General features: G+C 43.6%; 1 protein-coding gene across 1 annotated transcript in view; it reads left to right on the forward strand.

Moving 5' to 3' along the window:
• The window catches only part of LOC144771874 (cilium assembly protein DZIP1-like), a 1,571,028-nt gene that overhangs the window by 737,760 nt on the left and 805,309 nt on the right, over positions 1 to 27,959 (forward strand). The window contains exon 14 of the mRNA XM_078656123.1: positions 21,311 to 21,355. Coding sequence (XP_078512249.1) covers positions 21,311 to 21,355 — 45 coding nt within the window. The remainder of the gene's footprint in view (positions 1 to 21,310; positions 21,356 to 27,959) is intronic.

Raw genomic sequence — 27,959 nt, forward strand, 5'->3', positions numbered from 1 at the left:
TATTCTATTATTGTGACGTATTCTAATTAGCTCGTTCGCTAGGTGGTGTTTTTTACCTACACTGCAATGTAGCACTCTTTCTTTATCAATTTTATTCTTTACATTGTAACGATGTCTTCCGATAGTACTTGTTCCTTGTTACCAGTTCTGTTTTTCCTGCTATCAGCTGTTATATTTTAGAATTGGGCTACTGTTTTTACCCACTGTTGCTCCTTGTACGGGTCCCTTGCTCGCTTTCTCCACGTTCTCCCTTGCATGATATGGGTCTTTTTTAGACCTTCCCTCCTACTTCTTTTCTTTCTCCTTTCTATTCTCTTGTCATCTCTTCTTTCTCTTTTTTTCTCCTGGTTCTCCCACATGCACGCTCCCACCGTATTTCTTTTGTTTCATGGTTGGTCCCTTGTCTTTATGGCGTATTTTCTTTATCTATTATCAGTGTCGTCTTCTGTTTACCCCTCTCTTTCTACATGCCAGGCTTAAATGTGTTATCCCTCAATGTTAAGGGGTTGAATCATCCGGTGAAGAGGTCAAAAATTTTGGATTATTGTAAGTCTCTCTCTGCAGATTTGGTTCTTTTTCAAGAGTCCAAGATCACTAATAGCGAAGCCTTGTTTTTGAAGAAGGATTGGGTGTCGGATGTTGCTTGTTCTGATGCCTCTGGCAAACGGAATGGGGTTGTTACTTTAATCTCGAGGAACTCTGGTTTATCAATAATGTCTTCTAATCATGATTCTGAGGGTCGGTGGCTGTTATCTAAATTGTCGGATGGTCAGCACGATTTATATGTTATGAATATCTATGCTCCGAACGCTGATGACCCCACTTTTTGGAAATCCATTACCACCACATTGAATAACACCCCACATGCTGGTAATCTCATTGTTGGTGGCGATTTTAATTTACCAATGGACCCTCTCTTAGATAGGAATTCTTCATTTCAGTTTCGTCCTCCAAAATCCCACAAACAAATGCTTAACATGTGTTCCATCTCCCATCTTCAGGATATCTGGCGTCTTCATAATCCTACTGGTAGTGATTTTTCTTTCTTCTCTTCGCCTCACTCTTCCTTCTCTCGTATTGACTATCTCCTAGTTCACTCCTCTCTTGTCTCATCTTCTTCCGCTCCGCTTATACACCCTATAGTGGTCTCTGATCATGCTGCGGTCAGTTTCACGCTATCATCCTTTGCCCCTAAACCACGTTCTCGTTCATGGAGACTAAATACTGAAGTACTACATGACTCTTCCCAGGTTGCTGAATTTTCTACAGCTATAGATACTTTTTTCCGTGAAAATGAGGGATCTGTCTCTTCCCCGATTGTTTTATGGGACTCTTTTAAATGCACGTTCCGGGGGCAGGTTATCAAATGTATGTCCAAGCGTAACTCATCGATTAAAAAAGAACTTACAGATTTATCTTCTGAAATCAAAACTCTTGAAGCCTCCTTCCGGCATACTAAGGATCCGTCTTGTTTACAACAATTAAAATGCCTAAAGTACAAATATAATACAATTGTTACTAAAAGGGCTCATATTGGTGTCCAAGCACAAAAGTCCAAGAAGCTACTATTAAAGAATAGGGCTGGGAAACTTCTGGCTGCTACCTTAAAATTTCAAGATTGTTCTTTTAAATCCTCGCAAATCTCTTCTATTACGGACCACACCGGCTCTAAAAAATTCCAAACAGAAGACATCCTTGAAGTTTTTCGCGACTTCTATAATAAATTATATACTCCTTCTAACCAATCCTCTTTTGACCAATGTCAAGATTTTTTAAAATCAATTCCGATTCAGTCAGTCTCTGAGGAAGATCGCTCTATTCTAAATGACCCTATTTCTTCTGAAGAAATAGTGGCTGCGATTAAGGCCACACGTTCTGGTAAAGCCCCTGGCCCTGATGGCTATCCAATATTATTTTATAAAACATTTCTTCCTTCGCTTGTCCCTAAGTTACAATCGGTCTTTAATTCTTTTGTTCAGGATGGATCTGTTTCTGGTTCGGTTGCTGAAGCCACTATTGTTGTAATTCCGAAGGAGGGGAAAGATCATTCGGATCCTAAAAACTTCCGTCCTATTTCCCTCCTAAACATGGAAGCAAAGATTTTTGCTAAAATCCTAGCTAAAAGGTTAGAAGCCTTTATTCCCCATCTGGTGCATCCCTCCCAAACTGGTTTTGTAAAAGGTCGTCTTGCAAGGGATAATATATGCACTTTTTGTCATATTATCGGTGCTGCCAAGCGATCGCATCTCCCTGCTGCGGCCTTGGCCCTTGATGCGGAAAAGGCCTTCGACAAGGTTTCTTGGCCATTCCTCCGAGCTGTTTTATGCGCGCATAACCTCGGAGACTCTTTCATTAATATGGTAATGTCCCTATATTCCCAACCTAAAGCTAATATTAGAGTTAATGGTGCTACGTCTTCGTTTTTTAATCTTCGTCAGGGTACGAGACAAGGATGTCCCTTGTCCCCTCTCTTATTTTTATTATCTATTGATCCTCTTCTTCGGTTAATTGACTTACACCCTGATATAAAAGGTTTTTCTTTTGGCCCTCATTGTCTTAAAACTGCCGCTTACGCGGACGATGTTCTAATTTTCTCGGACGATATCGCCGTGGCCATACCTGCTATCTCTGACACCATCTCCTTGTTTTCAACGGTCTCGGGTTACACCCTCAATAAGGATAAGACGGAGATGTTCCCTTTAAATGCCTATTGTTTTCCTGCTCATATGGGTTTGGCTGGTTTTAAGTGGCAATATAAACATCTCAAATATCTGGGAATTTATTTCTGTTCTACTCTTCATGCTACTGTGGCTTATAATGAATCTCAGACTCTCCTCAAAGTGCGTAGTCTTTTGGATACATGGTCTCCAAAACATATCTCATGGTGGGGTCGCCTACAAACTCTAAAAATGATGATCACGCCGATTATTAATTTTGTTTCCTCCATGCTCCCGCTTAAATTGTCTGATTCCTTCTTTCGAGAAATTGATGCTCTAACATCTAAATTCCTATGGAATGGTAAACGAGCTCGTTTAGCATACAAATATTTGCGTCGACCCTGTGATATGGGAGGATGTAACTTTCCTGATTGGGAGAAGTACCAAACAGCTTTCTTGGCCTCTCAGGGTGCGTTGTGGTTCGCTCCTCCACCTCGTCATATTCCCTCTTGGTTGCTCATAGAACAGGATTTGGCATCACCTTTACCTATTGCCTCTTTTTGTACTACATCGTCTTTGCATATTTTGTTTTCCCGCTCTATTATTATTGATACAATTGCTGCGGTCAAGAAATTAGATAGGAAGGCGGCCATTCCTCTGCATAAAACTAGATGGTCTTCTATTTGGAGAAACTCCAAAATCAAGCTTAATATTTCTCCCACCCTCATGGCATATTGGGCAGCAAAGGGTATCTCTCTTGTTCAACATCTGTATAGTGACTCTGGTGACCCCTTACCGTTCTCTTCCTTGGCTCACAAACACTCTTTGACAAATATCGACTTTTATACCTTTCTTAAAATCAAGGTTGCCGTCTCTAAAGTCCGTCTTCACCCCTCCTCCTCCACCATTTCGCTTTTCCACATCTGGATCAAATCTGGTCATGTTGCCTCTAAAATATATAAATTTCTGTCCTCTGCTTCGCTTCCTGATCAGACGGTTGTACAACAAAAATGGTCCCGTCATTTTGATCATAACATCACGGACCATATCTCATCCGAAGCTTGGCAATCCATTGGTAAATTAGCTCTCCGTAATAAAATAGCTCCCTCCCTTATGCAATCCAAGTTTTTCTCGATCAATCTCCTCCACTGGACGCCTGTACGTCTTCATTCGCTCAACCTTAAAGACGATGATCTCTGCTGGAGTTGCGGTTTGGTGGCTGGTGATTTTCCCCATATGTTTTATCACTGCTCCTTACTTAAACCTTTTTGGGACCTCATTCAGAAACACTTATCTCTTATTTTTAACATTGAACTTCATCTCTCCTTTCCCTTAGTCTTATTAGGCCCCTTGGCTTCTCCTACCCCTCTCCCTTTGGACCCTTTGGAATTACAGTTACTAGATCTTCTCTTGACTGTTACGGTTAAAATCATTCTTATGGAATGGAAATCCTTTTCGTCTGTCTCTTACCATACGTGGTGGGCGTGGATATCCTTTTTACGCAGTGCCCACACCTCGGTCGATCTAGCACACCTTACGCCTTCCATTTCTAAAGGGGTTTGGACAGCCTTGGATGATTATATGGAACTCTCCTCGAAAGGGTTGGTCCCTCAGTTCCCTGTTGATTTGTCTGTCTAATTATTATCTGTTCTTTGTTCTAGATTGGGTTAGTTCTGTGGGAATCCTTCTTTTTCTTCTTTCTGCTTTCCTGTCCTCTCTTCCCTTTCATCTTTTCTGCTACTATCTTCTCTGCTTTTCTACTTATCTTTCTCTTCTTCTGTTTCCTCCCTTGTCCCCATTTTCAAATCAGAAAGTGATACGGTTTGCTTTTACTTGCGGAAGGCCTATATTGGTTCAGATCCTCTATTTCTCATCGATTTCTTTTTTAATCTGATTCACAGATATTTTTCTCACTTCCCAAGTTGAGCTCCTGTTTGTATTTTTTCAACTTGTGGCCGAATGTATCACTTATATTGTATTTGGTTTTACTATTTGTATAACTTCTTTTTTCTCAATAAAATCCTCTTGAACTTAAAAAAAAAAAACAGCTTTGTTGACGATGATTCCTGCTTCGGCAGCTTGATTTTCGGTTATTGACCTCAAGAATGCTTTCTTTAGTATTCCTATTGCTGAAGAAAGTAGGGATATCTTTGGTTTCTCTCTCGGTGGCCGAAGATTTAGGTTTAAGAGAGCTCCCCAAGGCTATTGTGAAAGCCCCTCTATCTATAGCAAGGCTCTTAAATCACAACTTGATGCTTTTTCTTTGCCTCCTGGTGCTACACCTATTCAGTATGTGGATGATTTGTTGGTGGCTGCTGATACGGAAGATGTGTGTAAGGAAGTGACTGTTGCATTGTTGCATCATTTGTCTGCTCTACATCATAAGGTATCTCCCTCTAAGTTGCAATATGCCCGCCAAGAGGTTACCTATCTCGGTCATCTCTTGTCGAAGGAGGGAAGGCGATTGACCCCAGAACGTATTCATGCTATTGGACAGATGTCTGTACCCACCACGCAGAGAGAAGTACGTGCCTTTTTGGGTATCACTTCCTACTGTAGACAATGGATTCCTAATTTTTCACTTTTGGCTAAACCATTGTTGGCATTAACGTTGAAAGATACGCCACATCCGCTCCCTTGGAGGGATGAATGTCAGAAAAGCTTTGTTGACCTACGTGCTCTATGTTCTGCTCCAGTGTTGGGTACCCCAGATTATAGCAAGTCCTTTACGCTGTACGTTCACGAGAGAGAGGGTTGCGCATTTTCAGTTTTGACACAGTTATTTGGAGATAAGCAGAGGCCATGTGCCTATTTCTCTGCTACACTAGACCCAGTAGCTAAAGCTTTGCCCAGTTGTCTTAGAGCTACAGCAGCTGCAGCGATTTCTATCAGACAATCTGCTGGATTAGTGTTTGATAACACACTCATTGTTATGGTTCCACATGCAGTGGATACCTTGTTGAACAGAACTAGAACACAGCATCTTTTAGCGAGTCATGTGTACATCAAAAGATGTAACACGTTAAATCCAGCTACACTGTTGCCACTGCCAGATGAGAAAGACGTTCAGGAAAAACATGATTGTTTTCTTCGGACCGAAGAAGAAACGAAGGGTAGGATTGATTTGAAGGACACTCCGCTCAAGGATCCGGATGGGACCCTATGGATGGACGGTTCTTGTTTCAAGCTTCCAAATGGTGAGACTACGTCTGCTTATGCTGTCACCACCTTATGCACAATTGTTGAGACGGCACGTATTGGACATAATTCAGCCCAAGCAAGCTGAATTAATAGCCTTGACTAGAGCATGTGTGTTGGCAAAGGGAAAGAGAGTGAATGTGTACACAGACAACCAGTATGTTTTTGGTGTTGCTCATAGTTTTGGCAGGTTATGGAGGGAGAGAGGATTATTTACCTCTCACGGACAAAGATCCAGCATGGTCAATTAGTGACTGATCTTCTTCAGTCACTTACCTTACCTTCACAGATAGCAATCATAAAATGCAGCGCAAATAAGAAAGTTACAGATGATGTGGGTAATGGAAATGTGTTCGCAGACGAAGTAGCAAGAACTACAGCTAGAGATACAGCTAGTCGAATGTATGTGGCAGGTCCTGCAAATTGGGTTAGGGAAGTTGGAATGTGTGAAGACACGATTGAGAGTGTGAAAACGATTCAAGGAGAAGCAACTGGGAAAGAATTAAGAACGTGGAAAGAAAGTAAGGGAATGTTGGACTTGGCGGGTTGTTGGATGGAATTTTCGGAACATCAGCGATGGTTATTACCGGACGCTTATGTATTGCCGGTTGTAACTATGGCTCATGGTCCAGCTCACATTAGTGTGAAAGGCATTTGTAAACTCTTGGCTCCTGTATGGCAGAATGAAGGAATTCCAAAATGTGCAGAGAACGTGGTTAAGCATTGCATTGTTTGTCTAATGCATAACCCAGGAAAAGGTACCCCAACTCCGGCAGGTCATTTTTCTCCCCCGTCATATCCTTTTAAAGTGTTGCAGATCGATTACATTTATATGGATCGATGCAACAACCTTAAGTATGTTCTGGTGGTGGTATGTGCCTTTTCCCGCTGGATAGAGGCCTACCCCCTGAAAGATAACACGGCTCTGTCAACTGCCAAGGTGCGACTTAAAGAGTTCTTCCCCAGATTTGGTTTGCCGCGAATTGTCTGGAGTGACAATGGAAGTGAATTTGTGGGTCAAATTATGCAGAAAGTATGTTCTGGTCTGGGTATCAGACAAAAATTCCATGCGGCAAACCATCCACAGTCAGCAGGTTTGGTTGAGTGTTGTAATGGTACACTCAAACTTAAACTAGCTAAGATTCAAGCCAGTACAGGTCTTGCTTGGCCTGATGCCTTGCCCCTAGCTCTTTTGTCAACCAGAACTACTGTACACTCTCGTATGGGACTTAGCCCATATGAAGTGGTATTTGGACGCCCAGCTAATGTTTGGGGTGTCCCTTGCCCCAAGAGATATTCTGACATACCATATCCTCTGTTAATTGATTATTTACATAATTTGACTACTAAATTAAGTGTTATTCATCAACAGGTACAAAGTGCTTTGCCAGAGGCCTCCACGGACCCAGGTCACACCATTTTGCCCGGTGACTGGGTCTGCATTAAGAACTTTCAACGGACTAAGAATCTGGAGCCTCGCTGGTCTACACCTACGCAAGTTTTGCTCGTCACCCGCACGGCTGTGAAAGTGGTCGGCAAGCGAAATTGGGTACATGGCGTGCACTGTAAAAAAGTGCCATTGCCATTACCCTTTGACCAGTGGAATCGCAGTGGTATGAGAGAATCGGATACTGCAGCCGTCCCTTGTTTTGTTCCCTTCAGTGATGCTCAAATCTATGGAACTCAGTCTGAGAAAGCAGATGACGGCATTCTTCAAGCTGCTGTGCCTACGCACCTTCGAATAGACACTACGGATCCAAAAACGTTATTTAAGGACCAGACAGTACCGAGCAAAACTCGCTACAACCTAAGGTCGAGAGCTGACCAGAAGAACTGAATATTTTGAACACTTTTTATCATTCAAAGACATTTTTTTATATATATGTACTGATCTCTTGCCTCCTTGTTTTTTGTATGATATTTAGTATTAGATGTGCCATCCGTCTCCGTCGCAGGGTCACGGTAGGAGACTCAGACTGTAACCCTGGTTTTTGTTCTTTTAGTAAGTGGCTAGTGCCTCAGGATATACAGACGTACATAGCTGAGTGATTGAAGAAGATGGCCGTGAGCAACATTTTTTTTTAGATAAAGATGGATGGTACAACAACAATAGGTAGGGAAAATAGGAATCAAGAAATGAGATTGAAATATTGTAAATCATTGCGTAGTCGATTTGGCGTCACTTTGTGTATTTTTATGATTTTGTGCATTCTATTAGCTTGCATAGGTTGGATTGTCCATGTTTTTCACCCGAGAAATGTTGCTAATTCTACAACTTCTTTGACCGCTCGTCTTTCTGTCTTTTCACATAAAATGCATACTCTACCCCCTCATGAACAGATAAGGAGAGCTGAATATATGAATAATACGTTTATCCAGTTGTTGCACCAACACCAATTGGCTATTAATATGACTGACTGTTGGGTGTGCGGTCTTATGCCACATGATACACAGAAGGGAATGCCTTATTTGGTCCTCCCTTTCTCATATGAAGGTTCAGCTTGGGCTTATTTGACTATGTTTTTGGCCGCATACCACAACAAACTTAGAAATCCTGTAAAAACTTCTGGGACTGGATTGGATTTCAGCCACAGCTCTTTGATCAAAGGTATAGTAGTGATGGCTAAGATTGTAGAAAAGGGCAACATTTCGTTAGATGAGAAGAGAGCTTATGAAGGGTGGAATGTTACCCACTATGTTTCTAGTCTTGGTCTAAAAAGGGTGAGTCTTCCCCTGTATGGACTGTACCCCATCAAGGTAATCTTTGTCTCCAAGTCAACAGTAAGAAAACTGATAATAAGCAAAGTTGTTTACACACCTACATTTTCTTGTCCCCTGATTTTCCTCCATTGGTTCCATTCAAAGGAACATATTTTGTTTATAAAGATAGAGCTTACACCTGGCTCCCTTCCAACTTTTCTGGAACTTGTTATGTAGCCTTCCTTCTTCCCCCTACATATTCGGCTCAGTCAGACCACCATAGAATTAGATATAGTCGAGGTATATTTGATGCCAAGGACACGGTAGCCCAAGAAGGAGGGGATTTCCTTAAAGGATTTCTTCCCTTTTAGGGCCCGATGGTTAACAGCAGACACATCAGGCAATTGGTTTGTGTGGTCGAGACCACCATTAATGTTACTGCAGGCGCAATAGGTAACATTACAGCAGAACTTCAGGCTGATCGTCTTATGACGTTGCAAAATAGAATTGCGTTAGATGTGATCCTAGCAGACCGAGGAGGTGTCTGTAGATTGATCGGATCTAGTTGCTGCATTTATATTCCAGACGATGCTCCGGCAGCATATCAAGCCATTTCCAAATTGCATACCATCTCCGAGTCGATTCATCAGGACGAAGGGGATTGGTCTTTTATGGGATGGTTTTGGAGAATATTGTCAACATGGGGATGGAAGATTTTGACATTCCTGGGAGCAATTTTGGCCATCATATTTTCTTGTTGCCTGTGCGTTCAATGTGGTCCTGCAGTGTGTGGCCTACTGGCTACTTTATGCGTTCCACGTCCTGTAACTCAGAGGATAGAGAATATTAGGATGATGGTGCAGCAACAGCTTGAGGACTTTATGAACATCGATGCTGATTCCGACTCAGATTAACATGAGTAGGTTTGTTCTTGCCTGAGTAATGGCAAAAGGAGGGTCTGAGGTTCTGTAAATTATGAATTCGTTCGTGCTCAGCCTGCATTTTGTAATCGCCGCCATCTTGTGTTGCCCTCACTCAGGCAGCGCGGCGAACGCGATGTTTTTGTCGTTTTCTGCATTTCACGTGTCAGGTGGCTTCTTGGCTTATGTTTACTAACGAGTGTCAGGGTCTGGCCGAATACACTAATTCCTGTCTGAGCTGATTAAATCCCCGTCCGGACTATTTGTTGGCTCACACCATTCTTTCCTCCAAGTTATCTTATCTGCTGTCCTTCGCTACATGTCTCATGTATTCTCCTGTTTCACTACTATTCTTGAAACACAGACAGCTGTGTTTTCTCTGCTTGTAAATCGAATTGTGTGGATTCACTCGATAATTTACTCAAGGGGTCGAGTAGCAAACACAACCAGGAAACTTGAGTTACTTTGGGCTTAAAGCATTGTCTATGACGTTTGTTTATGTCTCCTGCTCTTGTATGATTGCATTTTTGCATTGTATTGTATCATATATAAACCTGTGCGCCACGGAGTTAAGTGGCAGTCTCTTTTGAAACTCATTATACTGACGACTTATAAGACCACTGTACTAGCTGCAGCTAATAAATATCATCTTCTACGCCAGACGAAGAGTCCGTGTCTCTGTATTTGACAAGGCAGGTGATCCCGGGGATTTTAGGCGTATCCTGCGCCACCGGGCCCTAAGGCTGCGGTTCTCTAAGTCCTTGGGCCAGCCCAGTGGTCTTGGTCCCAAAGGCTGCCTCGCCGGGTGCCACACCTGAACTCCGGTTCTGTGTGGACAAACAGAGGGCTCAATTCAATCACCAGGACTGACGCACACCCCATCCCCAGAGCTGATGAGCTCATTGATCGGCTAGAAGCTGCACGGTACCTCAGCACGTTTGATTTGACGTCTGGGTACTGGCAGATCACCTTGACCGATGGGGCTAAGGAGAGGTCAGCATTCTCCACACCAGATGGGCACTACCAATATCGGGTTATGCCCTTTGGAATGAAGAATGCCTCTGCCACCATTCAGAGGTTGGTCAACCAGGTGTTGGCTGGACTGGAGGATTTCAGTGCCGCCTACCTGGATTACATTGCAGTGTTCAGCGCCAATCAGTTGGGAGGAACACTTGCAACACCTCTGGGAAGTGTTGAGGGCACTGCTCAAGGCAGGCCTCACGATCAAGGCAAGTAAGTGTCAGATCGGGCAGGGCTCCATTGTGTACTTGGGTCACCAGGTAGGAAGCGGCCAGTTGACGCCCCTACAACCCAAGATTGATACCATCCTGGCATGGGAACCCCCAAAGACTCAGACACAGGTGAGAGCCTTTTTAGGACTCACGGGGTACTACAGGAGGTTTGTCAAAGGGTATGGCAACATTGTTGCACCTTTGACTGAGCTGACTTCCGGGAAGCAGTCCAAGAAAGTGAACTGGACGGACACCTGTCAGAAAGCTTTTGATACCCTGAAGACTGCCATGTGCACAGCACCTGTGGTTCAGGCACCCAACCTCTCAAAAGAATTTATTGTACAGACAGAAGCTTCAGAGAATGGTGTGGGGGCTGTTCTATCACAGATTACTGAAGAGGGCTTTGACCAACCTGGAGCCTTCCTCAGTAGGAGGTTACTTCCACGGGAACAGAGGTGGAGTGCAATTGAACGTGAGGCATTTGCTGTGGTTTGGGCGCTGAAGAAGTTGAGACCATACTTGTTTGGGACTCACTTCCGGGTTCGGAACGACCACAGGCCCCTCAGATGGCTGATGCAGATGAGGGGTGAGAACCCAAAGTTGTTGAGGTGGTCCATCTCCCTACAGGGTATGGACTTTACGGTGGAACACCGCCCTGGTACAGAACACGCCAACGCTGATGGTCTGCCCATATTTTTCAGCCTTGGTGAAGAGAACTCCCAAGGGGAAGGGTAGTTCTCCCCACATTTCAGCTGGCGGGGACACGTGTTAGACCTGACATCATTGGCGTGAGTCTCCCTTCCATTTTTGACGGATTGCCTCCTCTGTTTTGACATTTTTTTGCTGGTTGTATGTTTTGGGCCCTGTGCCACTGCTAATCAGTGCCACAGTGCAAGTGCTCCTTATGTTAAATTGATATACTGATTGGATTCCATGATTGGCTTATTTGATCTACTGTCAGGCCCTAGTACAGTGCACCATGTGTGCCCAGGGCTTGTAGAGCAAATGCTGCTGGTGGGCTTGCAGCACTGGTTGTGCCACCCACAGAAGCAGCTTGTAAAATGTGTCTCAGGCCTGCCATTGCAAGGCCTGGGTGTAGTCTGTGACTCCCATGTCGACTTGGCCAAGTGCACCCACTTGCCAGTCCCTAAAACTTCCCTTTGCTTCATATTAGACACCCCTATGGTAGGCCCAAGGGCAGGGTGCATTGTAAGTATAAGGTAGGACATGCTCTGATGTGTGTAGCATGTTCTAGTAGTGAATTACAGCCATTTTCGTTTTTCACTATTGAAGGCTACCTGTTCTTATAGACTAGAATGGCAGTGAAGATTGTTACATCCCTACAATCCTAACTGACTCAGGGAACATGGTATAAATTCGAGTTTAGTATGCCTGAACTCAGAATAATAAAATACATCTTTTAGTAAAGTTTATTTTAATATTCTGTGGTTGCAAATACCACTTTTAGAAAGTAGGTATTTGCTTGCCTAGCCATTTGAGCCCGCCTCTGCTGACTTGTGTATTCCTTGTCTAGGTTTGTGTGTGACAGGGCTGGGGAAATTCCAGGAGACAGTCTGGGACAGCCCAGTGGTGAATAGGGAGATTTACCTCCAGATGGGAGGGGGAGAGTGCACCTGGGACCTGAATAGGGCTGGGCCTTCCCTCCACAATGCTGGCTTGACCCCCTGTGGCTTGTCTGACGTCTCTGACCTGCACAGTGAAAGGAGAAGGGGAATCCTGTCAACAGAGTACTCCAGAGCTGCATCTTCCCTCCCCTGTGCTGGCTCCACCTCCTGTGGGGCGTCTGATGTTTCTGCCCTGCACAGTGAAAGGAAGAGAAGAGTCATGTAAACACAGTGCTCAGGAACAGGTTTAAACTAGGCAGATGCCTCTCTGCCTTCAGAGAACAAAGGATTTTTTGGTATAAATATTGGGACCCAGTCCCACAGACTTTAGATCACTTCTGGAACAAGAAACCTTTCTGCCAAGGAGAAGAACCAAGGAAGTTGCAGAAGTTTGGACTGCCCCTCTGCCAGTGTGCTGTTTGCTGGGTTGGCCTGCAGTGGTTGCTTCATTGCCAATGGAAAGGAGAAGGAACTTTGTAAGGACTTTCATCTACAGAATATTCTCCAAGGGCTTGAACTGTGCTTGCCTCCTGCTGAAGTCTCAGGGCCAAAAAACTTCACCTCCAGCTCCCTCCTGAATTTCCTTGCTGGGAATTCTGACTCCAGTCACTTGCGTGCCGCTGGGAGCTGGAAGCGCGACGCATCGAGAAGAAGCGCGTCGCCGCCTCAGCTGAAATCATCGCAACAACGGAGAAGCGAGAGTTCGTCGCATCTCCCTGGAAGCGTGTGTTCATCGAAGCTGTCTGCTGTCGCATCGCCGGAGAAGCGCGACGCATCAAGAGAGCTGTCATCGCATCGCCGGAGAAGCGCATTGCAGGGCCTGTCGCGGCTCCAAAGTACAGAGTCGTCGCAAGGCTGCCAGGGCGTCATCGCATCGTCATCGAATCGCCGCCTCAAGGGCGCCATCTTCTCACATAGCAACTGGATCATCGCATCGGCATTGCATCGCATCAAAGCGCCATCGTGCGCACCGCAACATGACGAGAATCTACGCATCACTTCCGCACCGGTTAGGCTCACGATGAGTCCCCTACTCTGCGCAAGCATTGAGGAAGGACGCAACCGTTCCCCCGGGTTACGGAACCAACGCAGCTCCCCTTTTGCGAGCATTTTGTTCACTTTGCGTGTCGCATCCAAGAACTTTGTTGAGAACTTTGTCGCATTTACCATCAACTTGAATTAAGAGACTTTTATCATTTTTTAAGTAACCTTTAGTACAGTATTGTGGATTTTTGTCGTTTGTGGTCTTGTGTTTAAGTCTATATAAAGAATACTTATTTTAATAAAACCTGTGTTGTGTCCATCTGTAGTATTATCACTGTATTACTGGGTATATTCACAAATGCTTAACACACTGCCTCTGAGATAAGACTGTCTGCTCGTGCCAAGCTACCAAGGGGGTGAGCAGGGGTTATGAAGGAGAGTAATCGCCTTGTCCTGACTTAGAAGTAAGGGTCCCTATTTGGACAAAGGTGATAACCATTGCCAACTATAGACCCCCAGATCTAACATGCATGTAGATGGGAGGGAGGAGTTGCACCTGGGACCTGAATTGGGCTGTGCCTTCCCTCCACAATGCTGGCTCCGCTCCCTGTGGTGCGTCTGAGCACCTAGCCCCCACCTGACAAAGGGGAGAGGAGCTGAGCACAGCAAAGTGCTCCAAAGCTCTCCCAAACCAGTTGCATCTGGTTTCCCCCAGCCCTGTGCTGGGTGTCAAATGAAATCTGTGTATAAGAAGGGGCTGTAACCCCATGAAAACTGTTCTCTCTGTGTTCCTGACTTGCGGGGGCCTGCTGCTGCTGCTGGGCACCAGGAGGAACCGCATCTGCAGACTGCCTCCCTGCTGGAGGGCCCTGTGAGCTGGCCTGCCTGGGCCCAGCCTTTGCCCCTTCCTTCCGAAAAGACTTTCTCTGGACTTTATGACTCCAGCGCCTGGGAAGCGCTATATCTTTATGGCCTGGTGAGCGCTTTGATTTTCATTCTGGGAAGCACTTCATCCTCCTTCCCTGAAGAGCGCTTTATTGTGGTGCCTTTCTTTAGAGGAGCAGCGCTCCCATTTATGAGCTGCAGCACGGGACTGCAACCATTTTTAAAAGGACATCCCCCACGTGGGGATCCCCCTGCAGTTGTTTTCTCACGGCGGGGGCCTACATTCCACCCACGCTTTTTTATTTATTTCTCGGGTGCCACAAAATCACTGCTGCGACCCGTAAGAAACAGGAATTGAAGGTCTCTCCCCTGAGGCAAAATAGCCGGGGGTTCGCTGTCACGTTTTAAAAGTGTGCATTATTTTTTTGATTTGCGTTTTTATTTAAAACTTGTGTGCTAATTTTAACAAGAACCTGCCTGGTACAAACGCCGCTTTACACGCTGCTCTTAGCGCTGCAGACTACTTGCTGACGCCGGGAGGACAGGTGGAGTAGGCGCCATATTGGGGGTAAGAAGGGTAGCGTACCAGTAGCTGGCCGCCGCCCGCCCTCTGTGTCTATAAAGCACCAATGTAGCACGGACGCGCTGACTAATTGAAGGTCTCTCCCCTGAGGCAAAATAGCCGGGGGTTCGCTGTCACGTTTTAAAAGTGTGCATTATTTTTTGATTTGCGTTTTTATTTAAAACTTGTGTGCTAATTTTAACAAGAACCTGCCTGGTACAAACGCCGCTTTACACGCTGCTCTTAGCGATGCAGACTACTTGCTGACGCCGGGAGGACAGGTGGAGTAGGCGCCATATTGGGGGTAAGAAGGGTAGCGTACCAGTAGCTGGCCGCCGCCCCCCCTCTGTGTCTATAAAGCACCAATGTAGTACGGACGCGCTGACTAATTGAAGGTCTCTCCCCTGAGGCAAAATAGCCAGGGGTTCGCTGTCACGTTTTAAAAGTGTGCATTATTTTTTGATTTGCGTTTTTATTTAAAACTTGTGTGCTAATTTTAACAAGAACCTGCCTGGTACAAACGCCGCTTTACACGCTGCTCTTAGCGCTGTAGACTACTTGCTGACGCCGGGAGGACAGGTGGAGTAGGCGCCATATTGGGGGTAAGAAGGGTAGCGTACCAGTAGCTGGCCGCCGCCCACCCTCATTAGTACTGGATAAAAGGGGATGGTCATTCCGTCCGCGCAGCGGGCGGGCGCAGCGGGCGCGCCGGCGGTGCGCCAAAGGCGCGCCAAAGGCAAGCCCGCCTGCGCCCGTCCGCGCCGGATTCGCGCCCAGCGCCATACCCCCTGGGGCAGGCACCACAAGGAGGATTGTATACGCTCCAAGCGAGATTATGCAGTTAAAGCCAGCAGTTGACAAGGCAAGTTTACAACACAACCTAGATTCCTTCGGTGAAAGAACAAATATCTGTCCCAATTGTAAGTGGTCCATCCCATTATTTACACCCAAAGTAAGGACATTAAACACACATAAAGTTAAAACTGAAAAAGTTATTATATCACTTATCAATGCCCGATCTCTGGCCAGTCACAGGCAGGAGATAGCAGATTTAATTTTGGATATGAAAATAGATATCCTTTTTATCACAGAGACTTGGTTGGATAAAGCATCAGGCCCGGATCTAGTGGTGGCAGTACCACAGAATTATACGGTACATCGGTTAGACAGACAAGGGAAAAAAGGAGGAGGCCTGGCAATTATTTCTCGGGATATTTTTCCGGTTAGAATGCTTCCTATATCATCTCTAACATGTGAGGCCTTACATTATACTATTCAGTTGTCTCCCAAATATAATCTTAAAGGAGTCCTCATTTATAGACCGCCGGGTACACGATCAGATTTCCTGTCCTCATTTATGTCTTTCCTGGAACCATTGGTCATTAATGACACCTTTATAGCCTTGGGAGACCTAAATTTTCATTTAGATAAAATGGAGGATTCGGAAACGGCAGCCCTATTGGCTGACTGTGAATCGCTGGGTTTAAATCAGTTCATTACTGTGCCCACCCATGAGGCCGGGCATATCCTGGACGGCCTATTTTCTAATATTAAGGAGTTAGTAATTCAAGATGTACTACCCCTTACGTGGTCTGACCATTATGCAATTATATTTCATATTCCTATTATCCAGACTTTTAGTCCAAAAAACCTTTAATACAGGAATCATTTAAAGTCTGGAAGGACATTAATTATGAGGTCTTTAGAAACACCCTGATTAAAACCTGTCCCGTTATATCGGAAGACCCTAATATCACAGTGGATCAGTACTGCACTTGGTTGGATAATGCGGTGGAAGTCCATGTTCCGGTTAAAATCATCTCAAAAAACAGAATGGTGCCTTCAGCCCCATGGTTCACTGAAGACTTAAGAAAGCAAAAGCAGTGCTGCAGGAACCATGAAAGAAAGTGGCGAAAGAACTATGATAGCGATGGCAAACTTAAATATAAAGAAACATTAGCTGTCTATAAGAGAATGATTCACGAAGGGAAAAGGAAATACTTTGAGGAACAAATTGAGTACTCTAAAAATTCATCCAGGCAACTATATGAGGTGGTTAAAACATTAGCGGGGAAATCGGATGACCTAGCTCCTCCTCACTCGCAGGAATTCTGTGAAGCCCTGGCCAACTTTTTCTTTTCCAAGGTACACGATATTTATGCTGAGTTTTCAATAACAAAATCGAAATGTATAGCTGTAGCTAAAACCTATACATGCTCATTCCCCCAATTTAAAGAGATACAAGATGAGGAGACAGCTGATATCATCAGGCTGATAAAAACTGGCTCAGCCCTAGACCCATGTCCTCCCAAAATCTTTCCCCCAATAGTCGATCTTATTAGTGGAGTGACAACACAGGTCTGTAATAAGATGTTTACATCAGGGGTTTTCCCGGAAAGATTAAAAAACACCTTATTGAAGCCACTTCTTAAAAAAGCTGGTCTTGACAAAACCATGCTAAAAAATTATAGACCTATTGCTGGCCTGCCGTTCTTAGCTAAAGTAGCTGAGAAAGCGATGAATAAGCAACTGTCCCTATACATGGAACAAAACACCTTACTTGATGATTCACAGTTTGGGTTTCGTAAAATGCATGGGACTGAGACTGCACTCATCAAGGCTGCAGACGACATTAGGACCATTAGGGATCAGGGAGGGACAGCGTTGCTGGTCCTGCTTGATCTATCTGCAGCCTTCGACACGGTCAATCACTCTATTCTGATTGGCCGTGTCGAAGAACTGGGAGTTCATTCCAGGGCTAAGGCCTTGCTTGCCTCATTTCTGTCAGGCAGATCACAGGCAGTAACGCTAGGGCCCTTTAAATCTAGGGATCTAGCTCTTCCATGTGGTGTTCCCCAAGGCTCATCTCTAAGTCCGACACTTTTCAATATATATGTGTCGGACTTAGCTAGGGTTATTAAAAGCTACCAGATGAGCCTCACCACATATGCCGATGACACCCAGTTGGTGTTGGCCATCAAGAACGATGGGGAAGAGGTGGCAGCCCGATTCCAGAAAGGCATGCTGGCAATTAAGGAGTGGATGGCAGATAACTGCCTACGTCTAAACTCTGAGAAGACCGAGGTAATCATCTTTGGAAAATTATCTCCAATATGGTCTTCCGTTTGGTGGCCTTCGTCATTAGGAACCACACCGATCCCGGTTCATAAGGTTAGAAACCTAGGGATAATCTTTGACGAAAAGCTGAATTTCACCAATCATGCTAATCAGGTAACATCGGTGGCATTTCATAAACTCAGACTCCTTAGAAAAATCATACCATTTCTCCCAGATAGTGAGAAGAAAACTGTGGTCAGCGCCTTGATACTATCATCAATGGATTACTGTAACGGTTTATTTGTGAATGCTCCATCTAAGGTGGTGTCCAAATTACAACTTATTCAGAATGCAGCAGCAAGGCTGCTGTCAGGCACCCCTAAATTCAAATCCGTTAAGCATGTAATAAGGAGTTACCACTGGCTCACAGTGAGAAACCGGATTAAATTCAAAACCTTATGCCTCACTTACAAGGCATTACAAGGTCTTGGACCGGTGTTTCTCAGACAGAGGCTCACCTTATATCATCCTATGAGATCCCTTAGATCCGAACATTTGTACCAACTTAAAGTGTTCCGGACGAGGACGGTCACTTGGGGAGATAGATGTTTTACCAACACCGCGGCCAAACTCTGGAACCCTCTGCCGATGGTAATAAGGTCAACATCGTCACTGTGGCAATTCAGAAAACTCGTGAAGACCTGGTTGTTTGACCAATGGTTTTCTTCCTCAGCATGCCTCTTTAAAACTTGACAATGTTCTGACAGAGACAATAAGATGAGTTACAGCGCCAAGACACCTACGGGTATACGCCGCGCTTTACAAATTGCTAAAATAAATAAATAAACCAAGCAACCTGTGTTGTGACATGGGCTGAGCCGCATGAAAAGAAGAAGCTGGATGCCAACGGGAGCCCACCCCGCGCTCCGGTGCCCAAAGGAGAAGTGAGCCGGTGTCTTGGGAAGCGCAGCATTGAGAAACCCAGGCGGGAGCCCACCCCGCACTGGGACGTGCTGGCCGGGTCGGGAAGCAACTTGTTTGATTGCCGGGCTCCCATGCACTGAGGAGAGCCCCGCAAGTGCTGCAGTCGTATGCTAATAGAGGTGGAGGGGCCCGAGGCACATGGTCGGTGCCTGCCCTCGCCTCAGAAGACGTGCTGCCAACGGAGTCCCTCCAGGAGAGGAGAAGCTCAAAAGAGAAGCGGAGCCCCGCAGAGTTGTCCCCGGTGAGTGTGGGCTGAAGTGGGACCGGTGGTCTGGTGCTTCCATGGAATAGTGGGGGCAGGGCGTGCTCTCCCCACCCACCCCCAGCTGCGCGGCAAATTGCAGCAACTGTGCACATTGTTCAGAAGTCCTAGAAGGGGACTTAACAAGGCACTGCCGTGCCTGGGCTCATTTTGCAACATCAGCTGTACCGCAAGGGCGCAGGCAGCTGCACCAGGTAGGAGACTCTTTATCCACAGGGCCCCCCTCCAGAGTGCATGTCGAGTGCCCGCCCTCATTGCTTGTGGGGCATTGTTTGGGGCACCCTAGGCCCGGAGAGTGCCAGGGCAGGTTGTTGCCGCCACAGCTGCGCAGTGGAGGCCGGCAGCTGCAACACTTGGGACCATTTATTTTCTGCTAGAGTCCCAGTGAGGAGCTCTGAGGGCACAGTGGTGCCAGGGCTCATTTTTCAGCTGCCCAGCAAGTACTGGGCAGCTGCCACGTTTAGGCCTGCGCAGATTGCGCACCTGACTGTTGGACATAGGGCGTTGGAGCCCTGGGAGAGGCCAGTTGGCCTGGGGCCAGTGTACAGGTATTGCGCCCTGCTTGGGGCATACTGTGTTCATGACGGTAATTACATGATACCCAATGTGATGTATGCGTAATGTATTAATGCACCCTGTTTTATACCACTAAAAGTGTTTTCTGATTAGGAGGTTGTTTTGCCTCTTAGGGTTGATGCTAGTGAGATTATGTTTCATGGTGTGAGTTATGCCTAGTGTGATGATTATTGCATAGGGTGGTTTACATTGCAGAACCTCATGCTAAGTTCCTAACTTTTACAGGTAGTTACTCGTTGTGATCTACATTTATTATTTGTGCTACATTTACAATTGGTGATTTGTGATGGTTATGACGGTGGCCCCAGTGGCCCTGTCAGGTGTATATAATCCCCTATAGATAATGCCCAGTGCCAGTTGGCACAGTGTAAATTGTGTGATTACTATCTAATGTGTTTATGGTAATACAAAGGCAATTTTTATATATAACCTTGTGTGGAGTTCCTTTTGTGGTGTGCCTAGTGTGTTGCTGTTGTGTGTGTGTGTTGTGAAAACACTTTACACATTGCCTTCGGGATAAGCTTGACTGCTCGTGCCAAGCTACAAAGGGGGTGAGCAGGGGTTATCTTTGGCGTGTAACTCCCCAGCCCTGACTAGAGTGGTGGTCTCTGCCTGGCTTTGGTGCAAGCCTTAGCCAACGAGAGATCCTATTTCTAACACTGATATGTGCACTTTATAAGACAACCCAATACAAACCTAAGCACAAGCGCCAGTGCGTCCCCACAGGCCTGCATTAGCAGACTTGTTACATGTTTGACAGGCCAATCGGGTGGGTCGCACACTCAGTGCCTCGTCCCACTTTTAGCCCCGGGTATATGGTGTACCATTTTTTCAGGGCACTCTTAGGTACCGCACCTAAACCAATTATGTGAGTGCCCATCCTGGCATGTGTAGGAGGGCATGTGCACTTTCCCACTGCAGTACAGTGGGAAAGTGCCCAGAGTCCTAAGGCCATGCACAGAGAATCAGCAAAAACCAGGAGGAAAAAGCAAAACATTTTAGGAAAATCCTCTAAGAAGGGCCATTTCCAACAGGTTTGGTTCCACATACACCAAGCTGTGGTGTGGAAGGGGCTTCAGGGTGTCTTTTGGCTTCTGTAAAAGAAACTAACACATTTAATAAACCTTGGAATTTTGAGAATTGGGTGAGATTACACAAATGTAACACCTTTTGCACACAGACGTAAATAAGGACAGTTGAATGATGTCCATGGAGTCCAATATTGTGGTTTGCTCCATGATCTTCTCTTTTTTGGAACACAGTAATGTTAGTGGCTAAGGAAAGCAGAGAAGTCCCAAGCTGCATAAGTTGGGATTGCCTACTTGATGTGCTATAGTGATTTCGAAGGTGGGACTAGCTATATCTTCTCAAAGCGACAGTCTTTGGCAGGAATGAAGGGATGTCCTAAGCTTCCAGGGACTGTGACATAGTGTTGATGTGTTTTTTTTATAAAAGGTATAAATGTATTACCACGTGATCAACATACACTGAAATCGAGATATTCTTTGAGAAACGGTGTTTATTTTAATGCTGGGCGACGTAGGCCTCAATTTCAAAATACTTGGTGCTGCTTACATATGGTAATACATTCAGGAACCATTTATGCTTTTGATTGAAGGTGTCATCCTTTACCCTCTGTGGCTTAACCAGATTACTTCTGTATTTCAGAACCTGCTCCTGCTGTCCAAGAATGTAGCACTGAAGGAGCCACAAGTGAGTCTTTTTCCATTGTTATTCATTTAAAGTGTCACTCCTCACATGTGTACATTTGCCAGTGTCTCTAATCATGAATCTGAACTTGGTCACATAGCAATTGCCTGCTTCAGTTTCTTATATATGCTTTATTTCTTATACATGTGTGGTCAGATGCACTTTAACCCCCATCTCTCAACCCAGGGCAGTGTAACAGTACCCCTGTGTGATTCATAGTGCAATATGGTTCCAACTTTTTAAGATAGGTCATACATGCATCCAAAATCATCCCAGTCACACCCTGTAGGCCTGCCTAGGACGAGATTTTCACAGTGTCTCACTCCTTTGTTCTTCTTTATTGGATCTTCCTTATGTGTTAAATATATCTGCAGCGCCCTTGAATCACTGTTTATTGTCTGCTCTGCAATTATGAGCCTGTCAGGGGGCAGGGTGACGTTAATTACCCCGAGAGGCAGTCTATAATTCACCATTGCCGTTTCTTTCTCACGAGCCAAGCACTGGAACTAGTTCTAGTTGATATACGTTACCAGCTGCTGAAGGAATTCAGTTTCAGGCAGCCCACGCAGTGTTCCAGCCCCTGAGCATCAGGGTGCTTGCTTAGCTCTCTCCCGTATGTGCATTAACCTATTGACCGGAGTGAGAAGGATGAAAGGCAGAAGTGTACGGTAATGCAACTCCTTACCACTTCCTACAGGAATACACACCACAAACACAGGCAGAGAGATAAAGATATAGCTATCTGCAGTGTAAGCTCACTCACCCAGCTATATGAATGGCTATTAACTTCGGCAAAAATCACTTTCTTAAACCCGCCACTGGTGAATGTCAAGTTCCTCCCCGTACAAGCTTGCTAGCTCCAGCTGTTTGCAGGCATGTCTGGCAGCGCTGCTCCCACACAGACTCAGGGCTGTAAAGCTGCGAATGAGTCTGTTAATGCAGCGTCGAGGAAGAGGGGTTTTAATGGGCTCCGCCTCCCCAGCCTGGTGGAAGCTGCGAGGCCGGATGCAGCCTGCCATGTGTGCTGTGTCAGGTTGATGAATGCGCGGGGGAGCGGTGTGCAGTGTGGCTGCGCCGCTGCTCTCCGGGGAGGCCTGTTTTAATCACGAGAACTCCCCATAAAAGCAGAAGGCAAGGCGGGAAAGTAACTGCCCCTCTAAGGAGGACGGGGGCGAGGTAAACGCACCTTATCTGCCAAAATACAACAATTAGGGAGAGCTCAGGTGGGCAAAGAACAGCAAGGAACGCTTCACATAGCGGTTAAACACCCGGGTATCGAGGCGCTGCTGTGCTAATAAATGTTACCAGCCACATTGGCATGCATACCGGCCGCCGGCGAAGGGTAACACGCACAGTTGTGGAGCTTTCTGACGTCCTGCGCACAAACCGAAATAACTTGAAAAATACATATTTGAGTGTGTGTGTGTGTGTGGGGGTGGGGGGGAATTCTTCTCACAAGCCTGCTGACAAACACTTTTTAGACAGAATACACTGTTGTTTACTAAACAACCCATACACAAGAAAAATAAGTACAATATGACATTTGAGCGAAATGGAATTATTCATCACCTACCCTTGTGGAAAAGCATGTTGCACTTTCTCTTGGAGTAGTACAATGAAACACAGCGACTACCCTATCTTGAATTGTATCGTTGATATTTAAGGTGCACTTTTGAAAAGAATTAATGGAATGGAATGCAGTAACTGCTTCTGTGTGACTAATATAAATAATATGCATAGGGCGTAATGAAATATAACAATTAGGTCTGTGTAGATTAGCATGGTTAAACATGAATTTTGTAGTTTGGGAATTATTGTGGGACTCACAAAATAGTACATTTCAATGAAAACTGGACTTGAGTTCATGATAATGTGGGGTATTGAAATCCTTTGTTGATCCAGTGTGAACTCACGGAGTAATCATGCACTCAGATGTATTGCCGGATGATGGTTGCAAAATGGCTCCCAGGATAATGATTGTGCTGGCGTTCTAGTAGCTGGGAGTCATGGAAATGAAGGATGGAGTTTTAACCTATACATATGGAAAATAAGCCACCATTAATTGTATGTAGGCCCAGTCAAAGGGTGTTCTGCTGAAACACGTCTGCCGTGATTTGTCTCAATTTTTTTGGTCCCACAAGGATATTAACATATTTAAACGTTATCCGCTAATAGAATTAGCATTTTAAAAACCTTGCAAATTCACTGAAAAAACCATAGGTTTCAGGCCTTATTTAGTTAGGAATTAGCATTTAAAAAACTTTGCAAATTCACTGAAAAAAACATAGGTTTCAGGCCTTATATAGTTAGGAATTAGCATTTAAAAAACCTTTGAAATTCACTGAAAAAACCATAGGTTTTAGGCTTTGTATAATTAGAAATTAGAATTTAAAAAACCTTGAAAATTCACTGAAAAAACCATAGGTTTCAGGCCTTATTTAGTTAGGAATTAGCATTTAAAAAACTTTGCAAATTCACTGAAAAAACCATAGGTTTCAGGCCTTATATAGTTAGGAATCAGCATTTAAAAAACCTTTGAAATTCACTGAAAAAACCATAGGTTTCAGGCCTTATATAGTTAGGAATTAGCATTTAAAAAACCTTTGAAATTCACTGAAAAAAACATAGGTTTTAGGCTTTGTATAATTAGAAATTAGAATTTAAAAAACCTTGAAAATTCACTGAAAAAACCATAGGTTTCAGGCCTTATTTAGTTAGGAATTAGCATTTAAAAAACTTTGCAAATTCACTGAAAAAACCATAGGTTTCAGGCCTTATATAGTTAGGAATCAGCATTTAAAAAACCTTTGAAATTCACTGAAAAAACCATAGGTTTCAGGCCTTATATAGTTAGGAATTAGCATTTAAAAAACCTTTGAAATTCACTGAAAAAAACATAGGTTTCAGGAGTTATATAGTTAGGAATTAGTTTTTAAAAAATCTTTGAAATTCACTCAAAAAACTATAAGTTTTAGTGGTGTTATAGTTAGCTGGACATTTTACTCATACAAAACCAATGAAATTGCTCCTATATAGTTAGTTGGACTAACTATATTTGGCGCACCCGCAATCCACTGCTGATGATGTCACATATTACATCATTCATGACATGGTCAGTGACATTACTGATGACATCACTGATGACATCTCAAATGACATCACTGATGACATCACTGATGACATCTCAAATGACATCTCATTTGACATCACTGATGACATCACTGATGACATCATCCAGTGACTGTGTTTTTCTGTAAAGTTTAAATATGTTTTACATATTGAAGAATGAGTGGATGTATAAGTGTCTGGATGAAGGATTTAGTAGGTGCGTGACTGACTGTATGAGTGAGTGATTAAATGTGTCTTACTGAATGCATAGGTTAGTGACTAAACTGTGTGAATGTGTGCATCAGTATGTCTGTTGTTGTGTAAGCTGCTGCATGTGTTGATCAGTAGCTATATGAGTGGCTATATTGGTTATTGATTGGTTGCCCAAGTATTTGTATGGGAGACTGAGTGAGTGTGTGGCTGGCTGGGAGGTGTGTGACTCTGTGCAGATCAATGTGTACTTGTATCAGTGATTGTATAAGAGAGTAAGTATGTTTTAGTATATCTTTGAATAAGTAAGGTGTTGTGTGTATAACTATATAGATGAGGAAATGGAAGTGTGATTGATTCTTTACATGACTGACTAGGTGTGTGAGTAACTCCATGGATGAGTGGCAGTGTGTGAGTGTCCGCATAGGTGTATGAGTGCATATGATAGTGTTGCATTGATGAGTGACTGTATGTATGAGTGATTGTATGGGTGAATGAGTGGATGTGTGTGTAGACCTAGGAATCAGTGAGTGCCTATGTAGTAACTGGTATTGGTGTGTCAATGGTTTCAAGAATGGTAGTCTGTATTTAACACTGGGTGTACCAAAGGTTATATTAGAGTGTGAGGAGGTGCATCGTATTATCACATGAATGATGTAATCAGTGATGTCATCAGTGATGTCAAATGAGATGTCATCAGTGATGTCATCAGTGATGTCATGTGAGATGTCATCAGTGATGTCATCAGTGATGTCACTGACCATGTCATGAATGATGTAATATGTTACATCATCAGCAGTGGATTGCGGGTGCGCCAAATATAGTTAGTCCAACTAACTATATAGGAGCTCTTTCATTGGTTTTGTATGAGTAAAATGTCCAGCTAACTATAACACCAGTAAAACTTATCGTTTTTTGAGTGAATTTCAAAGGTTTTTTAAAACTAATTCCTAACTATATAACTCCTGAAACCTATGTTTTTTTCAGTGAATTTCAAAGGTTTTTTTAAATGCTAATTCCTAACTGTATAAGGCCTGAAACCTATGGTTTTTTCAGTGAATATCAAAGGTTTTTTAAATGCTGATTCCTAACTATATAAGGCCTAAAACTTATGTTTTTGTCAGTGAATATATATATATATATATATATATATATATATATATATATATATATATATATATATATATATATATATATGAAACACCAAATCTTGTCCATCTCGAATACTGCAATACTTTGCCAGCGACGTTTTGACAGGAACGGACCACCACTCAGGTTTCAGGTGAAAATAAAGTGCTTTATTCCTCCATTTCTCCCAACATGACGCGTTTCGACCGGGTCACCCCGGTCTTGATCACATGACGTGCAAGGAATCCCGTGTTATTTAAATACTCTCATTCTCCATCTTGTTCCCTCCAAAATTTTTATCATAGAATGGGAAAAAAGGCTATAAGGATATGGGGTAACTTTAAAAATTCGCCTATTAGTTACATCATATTAATGCGATATTTTGGACACAAATTTATGAATACAAAGTATCCTACAATAAACGGAAAAACTTTGTAATAACAGCAAAACAATGCAAAAACAGAAGTTTAAAAAGCATTATTCAAAAACTTCTGAACCCCATTCCATAATGAAGAGAGAATGTGCACTTCATCCAATATGTCTAAAAAGATTACACAAATGTGAAAATACAGGGCAAGTGCCCACATTATAATTACCATAGTCCATCACAAATTCATCTATTAAATGGAGGCAGTGGAGAATGGAGCATATCACCAAAGTGCATGAAGTGTATCGTTCTGTCAAAAACCTAGCAGATACGACATAACTAAACTAAAATTGAGACTAACGAATGCCAATCTTATTATAAAGATTTCAAAAAGTGCATAAAGTATTACATTGTAAACAGATATCTGTGGAAAACCAGTGCCAAGATCAGGAGATATAAATAGTGTGGAATTAAATATATTTAAATAGTGTGCAAACATGATGGTCATCAACAATTTCAATACTACACTACTACCCGACAAAAACCAGTAAAACCAGGAACCCAGTTAAACCAATAAAAATCACAATAAAAGTCTATCTAAAATTCAATAAATACCCAATCTGTACACACTAAAAAAATATAAATATATAGATGCTCACACAGATTACATACATAAAATTATTGTTAAGAGACATACATCAGGATAATTATAAGCTTGGAATGACATTCAGTTCATCATCCTGATGTTAGCAGCAGTGGATAGAGGATATAAGTAATGCATATAAGTATGACCATAAAAGAACATGGACTCCATAACATCACATTTTAGAATCAGAATCAGAATTACTCACAGTTTCTTTCAGAGTTGACACCACATTACAGAAAGTTATAAAGGTCTTCCCCTGTGTTATCCCATTGGGCATCTTAGTATCTAACCGTATGATGTACTACTTTCTAATTGACGCAATTTCTTTTCCCTGTTCCCTCCTCTGATGGATTTAGGAACTGCGTCAATTACAAAGTAACGAAGATCTTGGAGGTTATTCTGGTGCACCAATTTAAAATGTCGGGAAACTGGATATGTGGGATCCGAATTCACAACTGCCCGTCGGTGCTGCAAGATACGGTTAAAAACATAGAGTGTAGTTTTGCCAACATATTTAAGTTGACATGTACATTCAAGTACATAGACTGCAAAGTCTGTTTTACATGAGTAAAGACCTTGTATTTTATAGGGCACGGAGGAAAAAGCATCCTCAAACTCCTGTTTATTTACCCCAAACTTACAGGATCTGCACAAACTACATTTATAGAAACCTTTTCTGTTTGTCAACCAATTGCCCGTACTGCTTACTTCTGGGCTAGTTATTACAAGAGCGTCCCTCATCGAGGGCGCTCTCCTAAAAGTTATTACAGGTTGTGATTCCAATTCCGGAGCCAGCGTCATGTCAGTCCTAAGAATAGGCCAATGTTTGTTAACTATACTTCTGACTTGTTTCTCTTGGCTACTGAATGTGGTGATTAACCTCACCACTGGTTTTAATTTTACATCTGGGTCTATAGTATTCACAACTGCACTGCTGGTGCTGGGTTCAATACCATGTTCCTTTATTTTAACCAATGCTGATTGTAGATCCCTTAAATCATAGCTTCAAGTTTTAAATCTATCTGTAGATTCAGACAAACATTTCTCCAAATCTTCTTTCTTGCTGCATATCCTTTTGATATGTAAAAACTCCCCATAGGTGATACTTTTAATAAGGTGCCTAGGATGGGCACTGCTGGCATGCAAAA

This window comes from Lissotriton helveticus, chromosome 8 (genome assembly GCF_964261635.1).
Source record: "Lissotriton helveticus chromosome 8, aLisHel1.1, whole genome shotgun sequence".
Taxonomy (NCBI): Eukaryota; Metazoa; Chordata; class Amphibia; order Caudata; family Salamandridae; genus Lissotriton; species Lissotriton helveticus.